General features: G+C 42.8%; 1 protein-coding gene across 2 annotated transcripts in view; it reads left to right on the top strand.

Annotated features, from left to right (window-relative positions):
• LOC117367044 (probable E3 ubiquitin-protein ligase HERC6) overlaps nt 1-23,211 on the top strand; it is a 139,247-nt gene that overhangs the window by 50,334 nt on the left and 65,702 nt on the right. For both annotated transcript variants that reach the window (XM_033959258.1, XM_033959251.1), the window contains exons 9-11: nt 5,001-5,128; nt 11,866-11,925; nt 20,467-20,566. In XM_033959258.1, coding sequence (XP_033815149.1) covers nt 5,001-5,128; nt 11,866-11,925; nt 20,467-20,566 — 288 coding nt within the window. The remainder of the gene's footprint in view (nt 1-5,000; nt 5,129-11,865; nt 11,926-20,466; nt 20,567-23,211) is intronic.

Below are 23,211 nucleotides of genomic sequence, written 5' to 3'. Positions count from 1 at the left end.
CATCACTTCTTTAGTTATCCACGCCGGGTCTTTGTTTTGGTTCTTTTTGCATTATTTTCTAAATAATAACAATAATAATAATAACTTTATTTTTCTATACCGCCATAATCTTACGACTTCTAGGCGGTTCACAGTAAAGAGAGCTGTACAATCAGCGAATTACAATCTTAAAGATCAATGAATTACAATCTTAACAATCAGCAAACTACAATATTGTATTAACATGTTACAGTGAAGGGGCTGGATGGCCAGCGAATTACAGAATACAAATGGAGAGGAAGACACTGAACAGACAGAGTACAGAATACAATTGGTGAGGGAACCTAGTATCAGCATGAAGAGTAATAGTTTTAGAAGGAGGGAGTATTTTGACTAGGAAGTAAATCTATTGAACAGAGCAGTCTTAATTATTTTCCGAAAGGCGCCGTAAGTCAATCTGGCTCTATCAATGAAGTTGCCTAGCCAGGTTTGCTGTCTGCTAGCTTGAAACTTAAATGTTCTTTCCAGAAAGGTTCTGTATTTGCAATCTGTCATCTTCAGGTAGGCAAAAAGATTGCGATTTCTGGTTGTCCTTGTGGGAGTGTATAGTTCGAAATGAGGTGAGAGATAGTTGGGGGCCATTCCCCACACCAGTTTATAACAAAAACAAGAGAATTTAAATAAAATTTGTGCCTCAATTGGCAACCAGTGTAGAAGTTTGTAGTAGGGACTAATATGATCACTTTTCTTTAGTCCGAATATTAAGCGGACAGCCGTGTTTTGCACTATTCTTATGGTATCATTTGATGCTTTTGGAGGGTTAGTTGGTTGAACTCATCTTGTCTCTCATGTCTTTAAAATAACCTCTCATTAACAGTACTTTATGAAACCGCTGCAGCGATTTTTAAAGATCCAAGACATGGAAAATATTTTTATCAATCTTGAGGTAAGTATTTTTCCCCAAATTTAAATCCGCCTCTTCCATTTTAAGACAATACACATAACATTTCTCTTAATAGGAGACGACGAAGAAGTGGAAATTAGATGCAGATCTGGAGATATACAGATTTTGCGCTTCGCTCAACGTGTCCTTAAATAAAAACCAGGCTTGCTCTACAGTCTGCAATTTCCTTGAGCTGTTCCTAAGTTTCTTTCTTATCATTACTCTCATCGCTTCATAGTTTCCTTTCTTGAAGTTAAAAGTTGTCGCTGTGGTTCTCTTCCCCTTCTATATTCCTACTTCAACTTTGACCGCTGTTTCCCAACGGTCTCACTACTTCTTTTGCAGGTCCTTTTAGCCCATTGAGGATTAGATCCAGGGTGGTAGTCCCTCTCGCCGGTTCTCTGACAAGCTGCTCCATGAAGCAGTCCCATGTAGCCTCCAGGAAACCGGTCTCCCTGGTGCATTTTGAGTTCCCAAGACTCCAGTCTATCCCGGGATAGTTGAAGTCTCCCATAACAATCGTGTTACCGCTTTTGCATTCTCGCCTCATCTCGGCTTTCATGTCTTCATCGTTTGCTTCGGTTTGCTCAGGTGGACGATAGTACAGGCCCATCTTTATCTTGAGCCCATTCCTTCCTGGTATTTTAACCCATAGTGATTCCAATTTGTCGGTCATCACCGCTGTGTCACTCTGGTCGAGTGTATGGTATCCTTTATGTATAGAGCGATTCCTTCTCCTTTCTGGCCTGACCTGTCTTCGCGATAGAGTTTGTATCCCAGCAGTGCTATGTCCCATTTGTTTTCTTCATTCCACCATGTTTCAGAGATCCCAATGATGTCTAGGTTCTCTATTTTGGCCATGACTTCAAATTCTCCCATTTTGTTCCTTAGGCTCCTTGCATTAGTGTACATGCAGTTTAAGTCCTGGTATTTTCTTGTCTTCATTTTCTTTTCCTGTGTTACATTCTTCTTATCATCCTCTTCTTGGACTGTCAACTCTTGTTTATTGCCCGTTGTGTCTTCCCAGCATTTTCCCCACTCAGTATCTTGTCGGGATACCTTCTTCCGAATCATTGACACTTGGTTGACTTGTCGGCTTTCCCCTTCTTCCTAGTTTAAAACCTGCTCTATTCCTTTCTTGACGTTATTTGCTAGAAGTATAGTTCCTGCCGCACTCAGGTGTAGTCCATCTCTCCTGAAAAGCTTGTTCTTGCCCCAAAACGTTGTCCAGTTCCTCGCGAAGTGGAACCCTTCTTCCTCACACCATCTCCTCATCCAAGCATTTATTGTTTGTAGTTCCATCTGCCTCTTCACATCTGCCCTCGGTACTGGTAGGATCTCTGAAAACGCAATCTTCTGAGTCCTCATCTTCAACTTCCTTCCGAGAATCTTGAACTGTTCAATTAGTGTATTCCTATTGTAGTCTCTCCTGCTGACATAATTTGTCCCAACGTGGATCATCACTGTAGTCTCTTCTGTCTCTGCTCCTTCTAGGATCCTTTCAATCTTGTCGACGATGTCTTTAGCTCTTGCTCCTGGGAGGCAGGTCACTAGTCGATCCTCTCTCCCTCCTGCTATGTGGCTATCTACTTGCCTTAGGAATGAGTCTCCCACTAGGATCGCAGACTTTCCTTTTTTCAGTTTTCACTCTGGTCGCAGGTCTGTGTCCTTGGTGTGCTTTGCTGCTTCTTCTTCTAGGCATCGGTAAGACCTTGCCTTCCCTTCCTTTGGGCTTCCTCTATGGGCTTCTTCTTCCTTGGGGTTAGATTGTTCTTGTTCTCCATTCCATGTGGATGCATCTTCGTCACTCCTGTGATGATGGTGTTCTTCCACCTTCCTGTAGGCCTCTTCAATGAACTCCTCGAGCTCCCTAACTTGTTCCTCGATGTGCCTCTCTCTCATAAGGTCTTCAGCTATCCTGATTGGGTCTTTTGTAATGTAAAGTCCCTCCAGTTCCTGAATCCTGTAATTCAGTCGACTGACTTCCTTCTTCAAGCTTTTCAGCTCCTGACACCGACTGCATACATATGACTGCCTCCCTGAGGGGAGGTAATCGTACATATGGCAGTCCATGCCGTACACTGGAAAGCTTATCTTCTGGATTCCCTCTGCTTCCATCGCTGTCCCTCTGCTCCCATCGTTGTCTTTTGTGCCTGTTTGCTACTTCCCTATTTCCTAGTTGTATGTTTTTCCTTGTCTACAATCCTAATGTGCCGCGTTTGACTAGTGTTGTGGAGTTCTGTGTTGGTTAGTGTTGGTGTTTCTAACTTTAAGTCTGCAGTTTGCTTACGTCCTGTTGTTGTTTCATATGTATGTTCCCTCTGCATTTACTGTGTTTTATGGTTTTATATACTTTTTGGTTATTTAGCTGTTATTTGGTGTCCTTACCTTACTGTCCTTCCCTGGTGTCCTTGGGTGTACTGACTCGGCCCTTCGCAAAGGCGCAATTGCCATTGGCTCCGCCCCTTATAAGGGGGAGTTCGGGTGGTGACTGCCGACACGGTGGGGGTGGGCGGAGCTTACTCTCGCTGTTGCCCCTAGCTTCCTGCTCCTCTCTGCCTGCTCTCTCTGCTCTTCGTTGGTTTTTTTCTTTTTCTGTACTTTTCTTTCTCCTTACTTCTCTCCTCCTCCTTCCTGCTCCTCTTTAAGTGCCCTCCCTCCTGCTCCTCTCTAAGCTCCCTCCCTCCTTCCCGCCTCTATAGTTCCTACTCCTTATTTCCACTTTTGTGGAGAGGGACCACATCCACCCTTCTCCAGTCCTCTGGTACCACTCCTGACTGTAGAGAAGCATTGAAAAGGTCAACCAGGTCAATACCCTTAGTTGTACACTATCTGGCCCCATCATCTTGTTCACCTTTAGTTTTGCTAGCTCCTCATGAACACAATCGTCTGAAAATTGATGAGTCTACCACACCTCCATCCCTATTTGCATTTGTCCCACTCTTGGTAATTTCAGAAGGCACTAGGCTCATAAATTAAACTTGTAAATCTAGGCAAATGAATGGCAGATCTAAATTTATAGATATAAGCTTCAATATTCAAAAGGGTTTAACTGGGCAGGAGAGGCTCTCACTCATTTGAACCCCACTGAGCATACCAGCTGCTGATATTCAGTGGCACTTTACTGGTTAGTGCCCTTGAATATCTCTAGCTGTTTAACCCCGAGGGGCAGAGTTAGGGCAAAGTGGCAAATTAGCCAGGTAACAATAATTATTCAGTCTAAATTGCTCAGTAAATGCATAAATATAGAACATCAAAATAGCTGTCACAACTTCTGTCACAATTTCATGTGATGAGTTAACCAGGTATTGATCTGAATATCAGCCAATGCCCTAGTTAACTTTGGTCAGTGGATATACCCAGATATTATTTTATGGTTTCATGCAGACTAGAAGTTTTATTTTAAAATAAAATATTCAGTTCCAGGAACCATTCATGCCCACTATTGAATATTCGAAGTGGGGCTGGCTCAAGAGATTACTTTGCCCTATTCCCAGCCATTTCCTCCTCCCTCCTTTGCTCCTTGCTGGTCCCGGCAGGATGTAGTGTTGGTGTCGAGGAGTAGTATTGGGAGGTGCTGCACTTCCCTCCTGTGATACTGACTTTCCCCCCTGCAGCAGCTGGCTTATGAAGCCGCACCCTGCCAAGACCGGGCAACAGCATCGGAGAAGAGGGAGTAGGAGGGAAGCGTTCAAGTCGCATGTTAGTTTAACCTATGACGACATGGCCCTGGGCATTTGGCATCCTTTAGCGCCGACACTCTAGGCCAGAGCATCACCTGGTCATAGGTTAAGCTGGCCCTGTTAGATTGTCAGCCTGTGACTGGAAGTAATTTGTAAGTCTCTTAATGTTTTGGGCCGAATATTACACCTATAACTTTTATGTTCCTAAATTAAGTTTTCAGCTGAAAAAATCACTTTAAAACCTAAGTTAAAAATAGGACACACATTTAGGATTCTAACTTATGAGCCTAAATTTAGGAAGCCAGCTTTCCTTGAATATTAGACCTTTAAGGTAAGGCTTCTATAAAGTTAGTGGCAGCTGTTTCACTAAATATTGTCCTCATTTTGTTTAACAGGTGGCTGCTTTTACTGATGTTACCTTGTCTGTAGAGAACTTGCAGAAGATCAGCAGCATTGACAGGACTTCTGTGAGAAGATGGATGGCAGCGAAACTTGGAAGTGAAGAGCATCAGGAAGCTAAAAGGTTGTTTTCTGAAGTATTGCAAACTTCTTACAAACGTGAAAAATTATTTTTAAAGCACACAATTACGAGTTTGTAGTTTGGAACTGAAACACAAGTTTATAGGTAGTGCAATTTGACTAGGCTAAGACTTGCCCTTCAAGTCAAAACAGAAAATCGGAATATCAAGCTTGGCTTTATTCAAAATGGCAACATCAATATAATACCTTTATAAATGATTGATTGAAAATTTTTTTGTAGAAAAATGACCTTACTGATTATGTAGCTTTTTTACTATTTCAGAAAAAGCCCATCAGCATCTTCATTAGGTCTCAAAAGACTCAATATAACGTAACTTTTTATAACTTTTGAATTTTTTGAAATTACTTTAACTTTAATCGCTTAGGGAACATTCAATCATGGAGACATTTGTCTTGACATGAATCAATGTTTTTGCCATATCAGATGAGTCTTAAGTCTCCTTGCAGTTAAATTTTAAAGTCCAATCTGTGGCACCTTTAAAACTTTTTATGTTTATATATGTACTGTTTTTTAAAGTTTTGTCATTTATATAACACATATACCAGAATAATTGCCTTTTCTGGAGTCTGTAGCATTAATATACATGTCAATATATATAGGATGGAGTTGGTCCAGAGAGCTGCCACAAAATTGGTTAGTGGTCTTTGTCATAAGGTGTATAGGGATCGACTTACAGACTAGAGAATGATAAGGGGACCGTTTACCACGGTAAACCGTGGTCACCGCAGTAATAGGGACATTTGCAACAGGTTTACCGCAGGAATGGGGATAAGACCTTTCACCGCCCCGTGGAAGGGGTGAAAAGTCTTCTGTGGTAAAAAAAATTGCGCCCTTGTCACTCTGGAGCCAGCCATGCCACGATGAAGACATAAGGAACCCGAAACCAAAGCCTTAGACCACTGTGATTTGAAGAATAAAATTACCAAACAACAAAAGGTAGAAAAAAATTAATTTATTTTATATTTTGTGATTAGAATATTTCAGATTTGATATATGTATCTTTCTAGAGTTGGTATTAGACATAACTGGGAACAGCAAAAGCCAGGCTTTGCTTCTTTAGCTTCCAGCTGGCTTAGGACTCACTCCCTCTGACCAGGGGGCAGTTGCCCTAGTTGCTCTCCCCCCAACACTATTCCTGCCATGTGTGACTGAAGTATTCTGTTAGCATGATTTTTCTGTGTAGCATTCTGTAGTAATTTGGTTTGTTCAGTTTTCACAATAGTGGAGGGGATATTTGTGAAAGGGAGGGGAGACAGGGGTTTTGTTGATCCTTGCTCTGTATTATTTGCGTTTATGAAATGGCAATTGTACAGAATAGTCTCTTTTTATACTTTAATAAAATAAGTTCAGTATAAAATCATAACTATTTGAGGCTTGTGCAGATGGGATCTGACAGTTTGCGGGACGGGGACTGAGCTCACGGGGACAGGATGGGGCGGGAACAGTGATATCCCCTCCCCCCCCCCCCGTGTTATTCTCTATTACAGACCTCAATATGTATACTCTGGAAAAAAGATAGGAAAGAGGGGATATGATAAGAGATGTTTAAATATATCTGTGTCATTAAAGTACAGGAGACGTGCCTTTTTCAAATGAAGGAAAACTCAAGAATGAGAGGTAATAGGATGAAGTTAAGAGGTTATAAATTACTCCTGAGCCTAAGGAAATACTTTTTTTTTACAGAAAGGATGGTAGATGCGTGGAATAGTCTCTTGGTAGAGGTGGGGAAGATGTGTCTGAATTCAAGAAAGTGTGGGAGAGGCACATGGGATCTCTTAGGAAAGGAGGAGATAGTGGATTCTGCAGAGGCGCAGACTGAATGGGCCATTTAGCCTTTATCTGATGTCATGTTTCTACATATACAATGTACTTCCAATAACAAGGCATCACTGATCCCTGCTGGTTTGTCTGATTTAGCTTAATAGTCTTCAAATTGCCAAGAGTAAAATGTGGTTCCCTGTGATCATTTTTGTTGGCCCAAAGGACCAGTACAGTTCCTCAGGGGTAGTGTTGCAATTTAGCCTCTGACTCTATGCAGTGTCCCTTAGCTTGCTCTCCCTTAAACTTACTAATGCTAAGCCAGAGCAGTCTTCAATCCAACAGACTGCTGATCAATGCCAGCCAAAGCCAACACACTCTTACAGAAGATGAGCCACAGATGTAATTGCCTGAATATGCAAGTAAATTACAGGTTGTATTACAATGGCAGTGTTCAGAGTTGAAAAGTAAAAGGATGGGGAATGGAAGATGAAGTGTTTGCAGAAGTTTGAGAAAAACCAAGGGAGACAGCAGATTTACATCTGTAGGAGAACTCTGGAACCCGTTAAACTAATAATGTGATGGTGCAGCCCATTTAATATGGTACTCACTAGAGCAGTGTTCTTCAACCTTTTTACACCCGTGGACCGGCAGAAAAAAAAGAATTATTTTGTGGACCGGCAAACTACTAGGACTAAGATTTAAAAACCCCATTTCCGCCCCATCTCCGCGAGTCGGTCCCCACAAATCATCTGATCCCATCCACACAAGCCTCAGTTATGATTTTATATTGAATGTATTTTATTAAAGTATAAAAAGAAACAATATTCTGTACAATTGTCATTTTATAAATACAAATAATTCAGAGCAGGATCAACAAAACCCCTGTCTCCCCTACCCTTCACATATATCCCCTCTACTATCAAGAAAACTGAACAAGCCAAATTATTACAGAATGCTACACAGAAATATCATGCTAACAGAATACTGCAGTCACACATGACAGGAATAGTTTTAGGGGAGTGCAACTAGGGCAACTGCCCCCTGGTCAGAGAGCGCCCTAAGCCAGCTGGAAGCTAAAGAAGCACTGCCTGGGCTTTACAGTCCCCAGTTATGTCTAACACCAGCTCTAGTAGGATATATATATTTCTGATATATTCTAATCACAAAATAGAAATAAAATTATTTTTTTCTACCTTTTGTCGTCTCTGGTTTCTGCTTTCAATCTTCTTTTCACTCTCTTCCTTCCAGCGTCTGCCCTCTCTGTCTCTTCAATCCAGCATCTGCCCCTTCCATCCACTGTCTGTCCTCTCCCCCTTCCATATGGTATCTGTATTCTTTCTATGCCCCTCTCCCCTTTCCATCCAGCTTGTGCCCCATCTCTCCTTTTTACATGATTCATTCCAGCTTCACTGCTCTCTTCATTTTTATCTCTCCTACACCAGATCTATCATCGTTGTCCCTCTCTGCTTATTTTTCTGCTGACCCCTTCCTATCATCAATCTCTCTACTTTCTCATGCCTGTGTCTCCCCTTCTCCTCCTCTAATCTCTCTGCCAGCTGTTTCCTTCCTTTTTTCATTCTCCCTTCCCTCCTCCTCCTGTCCAGCAGTAATTCTCTTCCCTCCCAGCAGCATCTCTCCTTCTCCCTCTCCAGTAGCAGCTGTCCCTTTTTTTCCTTGCCCAGCAGCTTCCCATATTCCTTTCCCTCCTCCCCTCCCAGAAGCATCTCTCCTTCTCCCTCTCCAGTAGCAGCTGTCCCTTTTTTTCCTTGCCCAGCAGCTTCCCAGATTCATTTCCCTCCTCCCCTCCCAGCAGCATCTCTTCTTCTCCCTCTCCAGTAGCAGCTGTCCCTTTTTTCTCCTGCCCAGCAGCTTCACAGACTCTGATAGTGGTTTTCTCCCCTCCCAGCAGCTCTTCTTACTTCCCAGCGCAGCGATTCACAAAGGCAGCCTCGGGTCCTTTGTTGGGTCGCGCCGCCTATGAGGAAAGAGGAAGTTGCATCATCAGAGGCAGCCGCGACTCAGCAAAAGCCCCGAGGCTGCCTTCGTGAATCGCTGTGCTGGGAAGTAAAGGAGAACTGCAGAGAGGGGAGAAAGCCACTGTCGTAGGCTCCCCAAGATCTCTCCAGCCCAGACACGCTTCACATGTTGATCTTGCCGGCCCTGCGCGGACCGTCAAAAATTTCCTGCGGACCGGCGGTTGAAGAACTGTGCACTAGAGGACATTAAACATCACGTAAATAATTCATTAAATACAGGTTTATCTCCACCATTCGGTAAATGGGCCACAGAAACTTCAGGTTAACTGATACCATTTTCAGCACTACAGAAGCTAATGAGATCACTCATGCCAACAAGACCCTTTCATTAATTTCAGATTAGGTAGATAGGTAGAGGGGATCTTTGGGGCGGTTGGCCTCTTGTTACTTGTGGAATGGAATGGAGATATTATTTCAGGCAGTCCCTGAAACCCATCTGCCAGTGGAGGGGTGGTGAGAGAGAACCTTAAGAGCAGTGTTTCTCAAGTCAGTCCTGGAGTACCCCCTTGCCAGTCAGGTTTTCAGAATATCCACAATGTATAGGCATGAAAAAGATTTGCATACATTGGAGGCGATTGTATGCAAACCAGTCTTGTGCCTATTCATTGTGGATATCCTGAAAATCTGACTGGGGGACACTTGAAGTTACAAGGCAATACTTTTAAAACCAATAGGAGGAAATTTTTTTTCACTCAGAGAATAGTTAAGCTCTGTAACGCATTGGCAGAGATTGTGGTAAGAGTGGATAGCGTAGCTGGTTTTAAGAAAGGTTTGGACAAGTTCCTGGAGGAAAAGTCCATAGTCTGTTATTGAGAGAGGCATGGGGGAAGCCACTGCTTGCGCTGGATCGGTAGTGTGGAATATTGCTACTCCTTGGGTTTTGGCAAAGTACTAGTGACATAGATTGGCCACTGTGAGAACGGGCTACTGGGCTTGATGGACCATGGTCTGATCCAGTAAGGCTATTCTTATGTTCTTAAGGGGGTTCTCCCAGGACAGACTTGAGAAACACTGCCTTGGAGCAAGCCATTATTTCTCTGATTCTGGCCCAGAGTGGAAGGGCTGTGATTGTGGGGAGAGGTCAGTAAAACTTTTCATCACGCTGGTTGTGTTCTGGGCTACATTGCCATTCAAGGGAAGGAGAGATTTGATGCAACACTAAGATGTTATCCTGCCAACACCTTCATAAAATTAACTCTACTTCTTGAGGTTTAGTTAATATTTTCATGGGCTCATTTAAATATTATGTGAGGGTCTAGGCAAACCATAATTCCCCTTAAGGTACATCCTTCTCCAGTATAGCTTAAACAGAAATGAGACTAGGAAGTTTAGGAAGGAGGGTGAGACCAGATCGAGAAGGATAAAACTGAGTAAGGGAAGGTGAGGGAGGCCCTTGGAATAGCTGAAGCAAGCATGAAAGACCCTGCTGCCATAGGTGAGGGACTACAAAGAAGAGGTTTGAAGCATTACAGCCTTCAAAGTAGGACAAGGTTTTCTGTACAGTACTAGAGATAGCTAGAAAAACCTTCTGAGCCTGAACCGATTGGCCAGTTAGGGCCAGACATTTGTATTTGCATTAAAATAATCTTTTATATTGAATGTGAACTTCCAGCCTGGGAAGGAAGAGAGTCTTATCATGTGGGTTGAACCTAACCACGCAAATAAAGGATTTTTGTGTTCTGTCTTTAAATGCACAGCCAAACCAAAAGTCCAAAGACCCCCAACATTCACTCATTCTATCACAATGAGATGGTTTGTATGAATTTTATACACAGTGCAGCAATATTGACGCTAAAGGTATTGCAAAAGTATATATTTATAGATTACTGGAGCCATTTAATTCTTGAATCACAGTTCCGTAACTGGACACTAAGGAGGCAATTCTGAAACTGCTTCTGTGCTCGGAGGGCATCTGGCAGCAGCCTATACCAGAAAAGGAAATATAGATGCTTACTTTTTCTTTATAGTATGCCAGCTTTAATGGTGTACATGTGTGTATGCAGTTAGGCATGAGTTCTTATGCCAGCCATATAGCTATTGTAAGTGCTCACACCTAAGCTCAGTGATCTAGTGGTCCGTGTGACTGCACCCCCCGCCCAGACATTGCCCCATCTACTCCCACCTGCAGCTACATGCTATCGAAGAGATAGACATGGTCACAAAACAGTGCTTAGGCAGAATATTAGCATCTTTCTGCATGTCTGCACATATATTCTAAACTCTTTACATGTGTAACTGGTGTGTAATTATTAGTTCCTACTTACACCTCCCCCCCCCCCAACTTTTTTTTTTTTTTTTTTTTACAAAACCGTAGTGCGGTTATTAACTCCGGCCGCAGTGCTATTGGCTCTGATGTTCATATAATTCCTATGAGTGTCTGAGCTGTTTCTGCCACCGCTGGCACTAAAAACCATGCTACGGTTTTGTAAAAGGGGGTTTATAGAATTGTCACAAATAGCTCCAGTTAAAGATTTTATTGTAACTTGATTTGAGGTTAAGAGATGATGATTCAAATAGTTTATATGTAAATGGATATGCATATGCTTAAATTATGGTCCACAGACAAGCTGTATTTAATTTTTTTTAACCTACTGCATTTAATACCCTGAGTGTAAGGTTATTAATGGCCTGGATATACTATTTACACCCCCCCCCCACACACACACACACACATAAGAGAGTCATCCCAGATCAGAATGGTAGATCAGAATGGGTTACACCTCTCACTATACTAAAATGGTTTGATCTTGCCACCTGGAGTTTACTATGCTTGGGTAGATCATAAAAGATCCTTGCATGCATACCTTAATATACTGTATAATTAGACAGATCTTTCTGGTTTTGTTAACACTGTCTGTTTGCAGCCCCTGAACATCACTACCCTGTAAGTTGTTAATATCATATCTGATATTTATTTTCCAGGGAAATCAGTCTGATATTCTCTTCTGCTGCGTGTCTTACCGGAAGCTTTATACGATTAAGGTAAATCCGACTTTCTAAATGATGATCGAAAAGGATAATTCTGGGTGGTGGTTTGGACAGAGTAGGATTATAGGATCAAGTCTGTCTTCCTTCTCATAATAAAGGACAGTACGCTTTGAAGTAGTTAAAATGGTCTGAAAGCCAGCTTATATTCAGTTGCAGAATGTGTAAGACAAGTCTGTGGACAAGGAAAAACAAATTCAGTGGCTAACCTTTGGCTCAGGTAAGTCAGTAAGAGAGGTCTAGACCAGGACCAAAGAACTAAGTTTGGAATAAATTAGTTCACCTTTGACAAATACAAGCCAATTAAATTTAGGCAACTGCAATCCAAAACATGATCGGCTGCTTTTTCCATATTAATTAATGAACACCTGGGTGGGGGAGAGGGAAGAAATGAGAAGGTGATATTAACGTTTAAATTGAAAAATAATAAATCTGATTAAATACGTTGCTTTTTGAAAACCAGTCTCCATGTTACAACAACTGTGAAGTAATCAATAGTTAAGGATTCTCTTAATGCCATTCATTATCTTTAAATTTCCACCAGTATAATCCTGAATTGGGAAGTAGGGGTTTCTCCATCCCAAACTGAAGGCAGTAGGAAGAGACAAAGAAAAGCAATAAATGTTGTAGATAAGTGTATTATTCTTACAAGTGCTAGCAAGAAAGGTATTATTGGCCAATCAAAACAAGCTTCACATGATGGTCCTAAAACAGTCATGGACACGGTGCCATTGCTCTGTTGGCAGTAGTGGTGTAGTAAGGGGGGAGGGGTGATGGGGCGGTCTGCCATGAGCACCATCTTCTGGAGCGTAAGTACCCCTTCCCTTCTCTCGTAGCTTTTTAATTTTGGCACGAGCAGCCACCGACTTGCTGCCCACTTTGGCGCTCTCCGACGTCGCTTGCGGGACCCGCGCCTAGGAAGTAACGTTGGAGAGGACGCCGACGCGGGCAGTAAGTTGGTGGCTGCTCGCCCCAAAGTTAAAAAGGTGAGGGGCGCCACTGCCCCGGGTGCTGCTTCCACTTGCTGTGCCACTGGATGGCAGCACAGCTTAGTTGCATATCTAAGGAAGATCATGACCTTCAATACTGGGCACACGAGTGGATCCTCCTTGCAGCCGAGCACAAAAATAAAGCTAACATAATAGCCTTATTTCTCAACCTGCAGCTGCTGCCTGACTCATTCATTTTCAGACTAGCAAATCTAACACAAGCCCCTCGAAAACCAAAATAATATTAAACTACACTTTCGACCTGGTTTACAGCACAGTACAGCTAATCATGAAAAACCAATGGAACCTACTGAGAGAGATACTAATGTTATCACAGGCACCAGGTTCTATAACAGAAAAACAGATAGCCCATAAAAAGCACTTCAACACCGTTTCTTCTGTGAAAATTATCAAGAGGAGGAAAGAGCCTCAGATTCCCCCCCCCTCTCCACCAAACCGATAATTCAAGTTGTAAACAGGTGGAGATTAACCGGGGTATAGTTAAATCACTGGCATAAAAAAACCTCCTCAATAATATTTCAATAGAGAAAAAGCCTTGTGCAATGCAAGTGGATAAAGATCCGTTTTAAGTTAGAACCACTGGTGTCTGAAAATAACTTAGAGAGCAAAATCCAACTAGGTAGATAGACATGCCGCACATCGACGGTGGCCAGCGTTTCGCCAATCATAAGCTGCCTCGGGTTGTAAGGCGGTGGTCAAACTCTCAGATCAGCTCCAGGATTAAACATGGCGGCTCCTCAAACACATTTTCAGACACATCTATTTTTATTTAAGACCTTTTATACTGTGCAGTTGCACATGGGAGCTGTATTTCTTTGCCTTCCGTTGTTGGTTCAAGGCTTGGGCTATGCCCTATTCATGTATTTGAGAACTTTTAGGTTTTGCCTGTTGCTTAATAAAATGGGTGGGAGGGTAACTTGAGAGAGCAGTTTTTAAGTCATGTACATGAGTAAAGTTTCCAAGTTTGTTGTAAATTTGATTGAATGCTTATCAAATACTAAGGGCCTCTTCTATCAAACTGCACTAGCAGTTTGTAGTGCGGTAAGCAGCGCTGAATGGCCCATACTGCTCCCGAAGCTCATAGAGTTCCTATGAGCGTCGGGAGCAGCGTGGCTCTCTGAGCTAAAAACTGCTAACGCAGTTTGATAGAAGAGGCCCTAAGCATTTTACAACAATAAAATAGGGGTAAGAACAAAATTTAAAACAACAATGATAAACCAATTTTACTCGGACAAACACAAAGAACTAAGAATGAGCAGGAGAGGGGGGAGAACTATAATAAATACAGGAAAGAGAATGTGTATGAGAGAAAAACAAAAGGACTAGGGGGATCAATGAGAAAAGAATAGTGGGATCATTAGTCAAAAGCATCAGTGAATAGGAAGCTTTTTAAAGCTCCTTTAAATTTGTCTAAATTTTGCTCTACCCGAAGATGAGTAGCTAATGCATTCCAAAGTGTAGGTGCAATAACTGAGAATATTGTTGATCTACAGGTATTTATTATTTTTAGAGACGGAACCCAGAGCAGATGTTGTCCAGAGGATCTTAGGGATCTATTAGATTTATAAGGTATAAGATTTTTGCCGAGGAAAGCCAGTTCTTTAGTTTTGAGAGTTTTGAATATTAAGAGGGCAATCTTATAAGTTATCCTATGTTGGACTGGAAGCCAGTGGAATTTTTTTTAAAAAGAGGAGTAACGTGTTCATATTTTCCAGTGTTTGTAATTACTTTGGCAGTATTTTTTATTAACTGAAGGCGCCTAATGTCTTTGACAGATTCCCTTATATAAAGAGTTACAATAATCTATTTTTGAGATAAGTGAATGAATTAAAATATTCATTGATGATGGTTCCAGGATTTTTGCCAGAGATCTGATTATTCTGAGTCTAAAACAGCTTCTTGCCACAGTACCTATTTGTGAACGAAAATTGAGTCAGATGTCTATAATTACACCTAAGATTTTGACCATGTCGACAGACTTGATTGGAATATTATTAATACACTAGTTTTATAGCCCGTTACATTATCGGGTGCTAGAATATACGTGTGTGTCTGTCTTTATTTCTTTCTCTCTCTGTCTCTTTAGTTGCTTTCTGTATTTGTCTTTCTTTCTTTCTGTCTTTCTTTTGGCTGTCCACCACCACCCCTTGCGTGCTACCCCTGTCCATTCTCCCTTCCTTTTACCTCCCCGGTTTCCACCACCACCCCTTCACTGCTCCCCTTATCCAGCAGCAGCCCTTCTCCCTTTGTTTTACCTCCCCCCTGTCCATCATCACCTCTTTCCTGCTCCCCCTGTCCAGCAGTAGGCCTCCCTTCCTTTTTTCCCCCCCCCCTGTCCATCAGCACCTCTTCCTGCTCCCCATGTCCATTAGTAGGCCTCCCTTCCTTTTTTTCCCCCCCTGTCCTATGTACTACCTGAGTGCTTTAGCTGTGCTGCCTTGAAGGAGGGCCAAGGCAGGCGCCGCTCTGTGAAGGCCTCCTTCTGGCAGCCGCCGCTCCACACCGTCGTGCGCGCCTGAAACCGACTCCTCCTGGCAACTGCCGCTCTGCACCAGCACATGCGGCCGAAACAGACTCCACCTGTCAGGCACCGCTCCGCACCGGTACGCGCGGCCGAAACTGACTCCTTCTGTCAGGCGCCGCTCGGGCGTGAAACAGACACCGCGGCCTGCAGCTTCTCTCCGTCCTGGCCATTCGTCTGCCTTTTGCCAACAGCCGCCTGCCTCAAAGGCCTCCTCCCGGCAGCCGCCGCTCCACGCGTCCTGGTGTAGCGCATGCGCACTCTTGCTGCCATAGCCTGACAGATCAGGGATTAGGGAAACACGCGGTGAGAGTGCGCATGCGCGCTTAGCATTTTATTATATAGATATTAATATTTATTAGTATATAAATTATACTATAAATTATATATATAGAGACACTAATAGTTCAGTCAACTTAAAGGAAGACCATTTTAAAAAAGCACCATAGTAGCCTCAATCCTCAACGTCTATTTTTCACTGTGCTTTGTCTCCTCGTGAGTCATGAGCTGGAAAAGAGAGCAACTTGGTAAGCTTCACTTTCAACTTCACCTTCCTCCAGCAGCGAGTGCTTCCTACTTCTGCATACTCCTTTTAGCAAATACTGTAGATTCACAGAAGGTTCCCAATAAACAAATAACCGGAAAGCTCTGCTCTAGACACTGAGGCTCATATTTCCGCCAATGTGCATCACTTCAACGAAGGCCTCCTCCTGGCTGCCGCCGCGTGCGCCTGAAACTGACTCCTCCTGGCAACCGCCGCTCCGCACTGCCACGCGGGCCTGAAACCGACATCGCGGCCTGCAGCTGCTCTCTGTCCTGGCCCTGCGTCTGCCTCAAAGCCCTCCTCCCGGCAGCTGCCGCTCCGCACGTCCTGGAGTAGCGCATGCGCACTCTTGCCGCCACAGCCCGACAGATCAGGGAAGCATGCGGTGAGAGTGCACATGCACGCTTAGCATTTTATTATATAGATATTGGAGATGTAATTTGAATGTTATCTTTCCATGGAAAAAAGAGACTATTGGTTTTAGGATTGGTTTTCAACCAATCATCAATGCGGTCAAGTTTCAAATTTATAGCAAATAGGTCATTGCTATTAGATGGATCGACAGGATATATGATTTGGAAGTCATGTGCGTATGCATAAGCTGTAAATCCAATCGATTCATATAATGTTAATAAAGGAGCCATATAGATATTGAACAACAACGGAGAAAGTATTAAACCTTGAGGAATTCCGGAGTTGTTTGGGTAGGCATTGGAAGAGGTGTTAAAAATAACTGTGGAAGAACGATCAGTGAAGTAGAAAAGAAACCAATCCAAAACTTGCTCGGTGATGCCAATTGAGGCTTGTCTTTTGAGCAGGAGATGATGATCAGTAGTATCAAAGGCTGCTGCAAGAACTAGTAAGATCAGAATAACAGATTTATGTTGGTCTAGGAACTATTGTATAGAAGTTGTTAAGCCTAACAGAGTGTTCGGTAGAATGGTGCTGACGGAATCCTGCTTGATTTGGGTGGAGAATTTTTGTTTTAGTGATGAAATCAGATAGTTGATTAAATACAATTTTTTCTGTTAGTTTTGCTAGAAATAGTAAGTTTGCAATGGGTCTGTAATTGGAGCATTGTGAATTGCTCCCTTTCTGATTTTTTTTTTTTTTAAATCTGAAAGATAGTAGAGTGTTTCCAAGTATTAGGTAGTGTTGTGTTTGCAGACTACTACAAATGAATTTGTGAATGTATGGACCAAATATAGAAAATAACTTTTTAAGAGTAAATGGGGGAATACTCTCGGATTTACCTCCTTTAGAATTGAGTGATTGGATTGTACGTTGAACATCTTTCAGAGAAGGGAGAGTAAAGCGCGCACACGTAAAGCGAAAAGAAGTACCGTACTGTATTTATTTATTCTTCTTGACCTACAGAAGTATTTTGCTGCTGGAGATCATTTAGGATGATATTTTTTTTTCTTGGAAAAATCTGCAAGATTTTGGGCTGAAGGAGAGTTCTCAGGTGAGATAGGCTGGGTATGCTTGAATTGTGTGGGTTTGGTTTTTTTTAAGATTGCAAATAAGGCGGCTGAATTCTTAGCTTTGTTTATGCATTTTGAATATTTCTTCTTTGAAGCATTTAATGGCTTTATAGAAATGTGAATGTTCTTCATATTTATGTAGGTTGGACTTAAGTTGGATTGGAGCGCCATTTATGTTCTAAGGAGTGCAGCTGGCACTTGAATGGTTAATTCATTGTTGAACCAAATTTTTGTTTTTTGTTGAGATTGTATGAACATAGACTGGGGCATCGTCCCAAATTTGAATTTGATTGTTAAGTGATGCAGCTATAAGCTTATCTGTGTTAAGCTTGAATGTGGAGGATATGGTAGCATCATTGAAATTATTAAAATCCCTAAATATGATTTTTATCGGTGAAGCAGTGTTAGAGACTAGGTTAAGATGACAGAACGTAGAGATAAAAATTGATCAGACCATGGAACTTGGCATGAAGTAGGTGTTGAAAAATTAGAATGCTGAGATGGAGAAACAAAAATCATGTCAAGGGTATGACCCTATGTATGTGTAGGACCTAGAGTTGAAAGGGTTAGGTTACTATCACACATGTGAGTTAAGAAATTGCAAGTATTGGTGTTTGGGCCCTCAAAGTAAATATTAAAGTTGTGCTTGAAAATTACATTCCCCTAGGATGACTTAATTGAACCAGTTCTTCTTATAAGTGCATCTGAAGAAATACATCTCATAGAAGTGCTCTGTTTGGGGGGTAAATGTTTACATTAGGTGCCTTGGACTTGTGTTGGAGTCTTAACAACTTGATGATCATAAAGTTTTCATGGCAGAATAGAGAAGTAGATTGCTGGGCCTTTCTTCTGTGCAGTATAAACCTGATTTTCGCATTAAATGCGATCCTCCGCCTCCAACACTACCCATATGCTCCTGCCTCCCAGATAAGTGGTATATCTTTAGTTTGACTTCTCCGCTGAAACGTGTCTGCCTTGGGAGGCCCTGCTGGTAGTGAAACTACCGACGGTATAGCTTTCGGCTTCTCAGATGTGTGCAAATCCCAGTGGCATGACAAGCGCATGTACCACGGCTGGGGAAAAGTTTAAGTTAGGGGAGGAAAAATATACACAAGGTGAGGGGGGAAAAATTCTATATAGGATGCTAGAATTTAGGTGCCATAAGTGAACACTAAGCTAGTACACTTCCCCTTCCATATTTGCAGAGGTTAGGTTCACAGTTCCCTCATGAATAAGAAAAAAAAATATCACAATTTTTAGGGCTGACTCTGAACCAGTCCCACCCACCTTCTGGACCTCTCCATACCTTACTTTTCAATTCTGGTGGTCTAGCAGTAATGCAGGGTAGAAGCAATGCAGAGCCACAATTAAAAATGGTTGCTGTGAGCTCCCACTGCAGTCTATGGGAACTCACAGCAGCCAATTTTGAATGCGGCTCTGCATGGGGCAGGAGCGTAAAAAGATTGCTCCTGCCCAAGTATCACGTTTCCAACAGTGGCCAATCCAAGTCGCAAGTACCTGGCAAGATTTCAAAAGAGTGAAATAGATTTCATGCTGCTTATCCCAGAAATTAGCAGTGGATTTTCCCAAGTTCATGCTAACGGTCTATTCTTTTACTTGTAAGAACTTTTCTAGACCCAATACTTGTGTCTCGGACTGTCTAATGACAGAGATGGAGGATGTTGGACTTGATGGACACTAGCAAGACTTGTGTTCTTATGTCTGAACTCATATTAGCCTTTCATCTACCACTTCTCTCTGATCTTTCACATTGCTACTGGGGGTACTGTATCTTTATTGCATTTTTCAATAGAACATCTTTTCCTTGACGCTATATTTAATATACCCTTCTTTCTCCTCACACACACATGTGCTGAGATGAGCACTAATAACCAGCAGGAATAAAGCAGTTAGAAAGGGGCTATAGTCTAACCATCTTAGCTGAGATAATATGATATCTGAACTAGACAGCTTTTGCTTGGTAGAAGAGTAGCTCATAGAGAAGGAGCTGTAATATTGAGAAGGGTGTAAATGAGGGAAGAATTGGGGAGGTGAAGAGTTGTCTGGGATAGTGAGAACTGGAGGCTGAGAAAGGGGGGAGGGAAAATGTGGATCTAAAGCAAAGATAGAGAAAAGTAAATAGAAAGGCAGATTGAGGGGTGAAAATTATTAACCTCTGGATTCTATATACACAAAGAAACCATCAGAGTGCAGATACTGGTGATGAAAGATTAATGGATGCTGGGGATGGAAGAGAAGGAGGCAGGAAGGCAGATGCTGGGGATGGGGATGGAGTAAAACAGGGGCTGAGATTCAGGTGGAGACTCTGGCACTGTGTGGGAGACCTGAAGAATGCAAGCTCAAAAGATTGGTTGATTTGAGGACTGAGGTGTGGGTGGGAATGGGAGTCTCAAGATTTTTATCTGAGCATGTTTCTGATATCCTTTTCCTCTTGTAAATAGCTTTGATATGATCAGCAATCTAATATATAGTTTCCTAAGATCCAGTTGAGTTTTGGTAATTTTCATAATTTCCCCAATGAATATGCATGAAATCTAATTGCATGCAGTGCCTCCATGTATGCAAATAGATCTCATACGTATTTATTATGGAAATCCTGAAAACCTAATCTGGACACCCTTGGTTTAGTACTTCTACTGTATCTCCTGCTATAAATGTCACTGCACACTGCTGGTACTGGTACTGCTATATTCCTGATTGAAAGGAGACCTAAAAAGACATGCAATGATAGTTTAGAAACTTTCTACTCTACTTTGTATATCTAAATGGTCTGCTTGTTCCCTTATTTGAGTCAGTATTGTACAGAATAAGAAATGAGGAGATTGGGCCATTATACTGGTTTTCTGATTGGTTGGTTGGTTGGTTAAAAAATACTGATTAGAAAAATGTATATTATGCACAGAAATTAAGTATTACAAGATATTTAAAATCTTTATCTTAAAACATTTGCTCTACTAGTTATGATTCTCCTTTGGGAACCAGTTCCATTAACGTTGATTCAAAAGCTGCAAGAGAAATATTTGATGAACTGACCAAACAGGACTGGATTGTTGCTATGGTAATCTTAAATATTTTTTCTATGACATGTAACCTTTCTCACCAATTGTCTTGATGGCGACGCATGTTTTAAGTCAGAAATCAATTGTTCTGAGTATGTGCCCCACTGAAATTCTCTTAGGAGAAACTTTTTTTTCCATGATAGCCCCACTTGACACAAAATAAAGCAGTGCCCGTGTCAGTGGTTCCCAAACTTGGCCCTGAAGGCACCCCAGCCAAATCATGATATCCACAACGAATATTCTTGAGATGTTTGCATCCCAAGTAGGCAGTGTAATGCATACAGATGTCTCTCTTGACTATTCATTGTGGATAGTCTGATAATCCTACTGGCTGGGGTACTTCCAGGACCAGGTTTGGGAGCCACAAAGGGCCTCAATGAAAAGGGACAGTCCTTTGACCCAATATGAGCTGTATTTCTGCACATAGCACCTGCATCAAGGGTCTCTACAACAAATAACAAAAAATGTACACGTGCTGCTATATATAAATCGTACATGGGCAGCTCAGGAAGGTTTTCCATAGCAATGTGAGACAGAACTATGCCATTTGTGTTTCTGATGTCAATATTCCTTGAATATTAAGCGGGGTTAATATTCTTTGGTGTTGGCCAGCATTATAATTTAAATGTACGTATATTCGGCACCACCATACATATTTACTTACTTATTATTTGGATTGAGCCCACACCTTTTTTCAGTAGTAGGTTAAGATGAGTTACATTCAGGTATTCTAGATATTTCTGTGCCCCTAGAGCAGGGGTCTCCAAAGTCCCTCCTTGAGGGCAGAATCCAGTCGGGTTTTCAGGATTTCCCCCAATGAATATGCATTGAAAGCAGTGCGTGCACATAGATCTCATGCATATTCATTGGGTAAATCCTGAAAACCCGACTGGATTCGGCCCTCAAGGAGGGATTTTGGAGACCCCTGCCCTAGAGGGTTTACAATCTAATTCTGTACCTGGGGCAATGGAGAATTAAGGGGCAGATTCTCAAAACTAAAATCTACCTTTAACATGCTCACTAAATCGGTTCCAGCCAGTTTTAATGTGCATATATTTTAGCGGCAGATTATCAAAATGGCTTACTGAGGTTTTTTCAGAGTTTCTAGCAGTCTCCCATAACTGCCATGCAAATGTAGTACAAGGCCTTCCCCTAGGGGAGGGGTCTTAAACAGCCTGGGCCATTCAGAGCCTAGGCCCCTCCCGGAGCATCCCAAAATGCACCGAGTAGGAGAAGGCCCGCCATTTTGAAGAGGCAGGCCGCAGGGAGTAGGCATCTCCTCAGCCAGTAGGCATCTCCTCAGCCAGCCATTGTAAACAAGGTAAGGAAGAGGGGAAGGAGAGTCATTGGAGGCATGGGGGGAGTCGGGGGAGGGTTGTGTGGTGGCAGGAGGGAGTGAGCATCTCTCCTGCTGCCGGGGGCATTGATTGGCTGCAAGAGGGAGTGGGCATCTCTACTGCTGCCAGGGGAGTGTCAGGGGGCATTGCTTGGCAGCAGGAGGGAGTGGGCATCTCTCCTGCTGTGTGTGTGTGTTAGAGAGCTGAACGGGGACGACGGGAATCCCGCAGGTTCCCCCTTCGGGTCGCGGGGATCCCGTGGGGACGCCCCCTAGGGTCACGGGAATCCCGTGGGGACGCCTCCGAGGGTCGCGGGGTTCCTGCAGGGCTGGATGTACTCAGTCGCGCGGCTCTTTTTCTCTCTACCTGCTCTGCTTGCAGCACAGAGCCGAACGGAAGTCTTCCCGACGTCAGCGCTGATGTCGGGAAGACTTCCGTTCGGCTCTGTGCTGCAGGCAGAGCAGGTAAGGAGACGGAGAGTAGCCTCGCGGTTCGAGTGGCTACCAAGGGAGGGGAGGACGGTCCGCCCTGGATGCACTGATCCACTGATATTTTTGCCCTGGATCCACTGATATTTTTGCCCACTCCAGGACAAGTGGATCCCAAATCATCTGGAACTTAGAACCATTTTCTTGGCACAGAAGATGTTGCAATCTTTCCTGACAGAGAAGGCAGTTAGGGTATTTTTAGACAATGCCACTGCGGTAGCTTATGTGAACAAACAAGAATACATGAGAAACACTCCCCTATGGAGGCACAGAGGTGGTTCCAGTGGGTGTGAAGTTATGTACCTCTTAGCTGCCCATGTGGCAGTAGTGAAGGTTCAGGCCGATTTACTCAGCAGGCAGACTCTGGAGCTGGGGGGAGTGGTTTCTGTTTCCGTGGTGAGCTTATGAATCATAGAGCCGCAACATTATACTGGTCTACAGCCCTGACGCAGCCTGAGGGCGAAACGGACAGCTATCTTAACGTTGGCGAAGGGACCAGTGCAGAGACAGCAGGAAATATTGAATAACAACGATTTTCACTGCCTATTTTCAACAACACCCTGCCCAGGATCTAAAAGTTAAGTCCTTGTTTAAAAACCATAAGTTTAAGAACTAAAAGTGCTTTTGATTAATAACAGGGCAGGAGGGGAGCATGAGCCAGTGAGGTTAATTCCCTTTCTAGTGTGCTTGTGAAACATACAACACACAGGGATCTGAGGCTCAGCCCCTTAGGTAGTAACCAAAAAGGAATTAAGTTTATGAGCAATTCATAGTGGATTTACACCTCTGGATAACTTGGACTAAGAAAATTGAAATGAC

Source organism: Geotrypetes seraphini, chromosome 1 (assembly GCF_902459505.1).
Source record: "Geotrypetes seraphini chromosome 1, aGeoSer1.1, whole genome shotgun sequence".
NCBI lineage: Eukaryota > Metazoa > Chordata > Amphibia > Gymnophiona > Dermophiidae > Geotrypetes > Geotrypetes seraphini.
The sequence above is the reverse complement of the archived record's forward strand: the minus strand, read 5'-3'. Positions and strand labels throughout refer to the sequence as shown.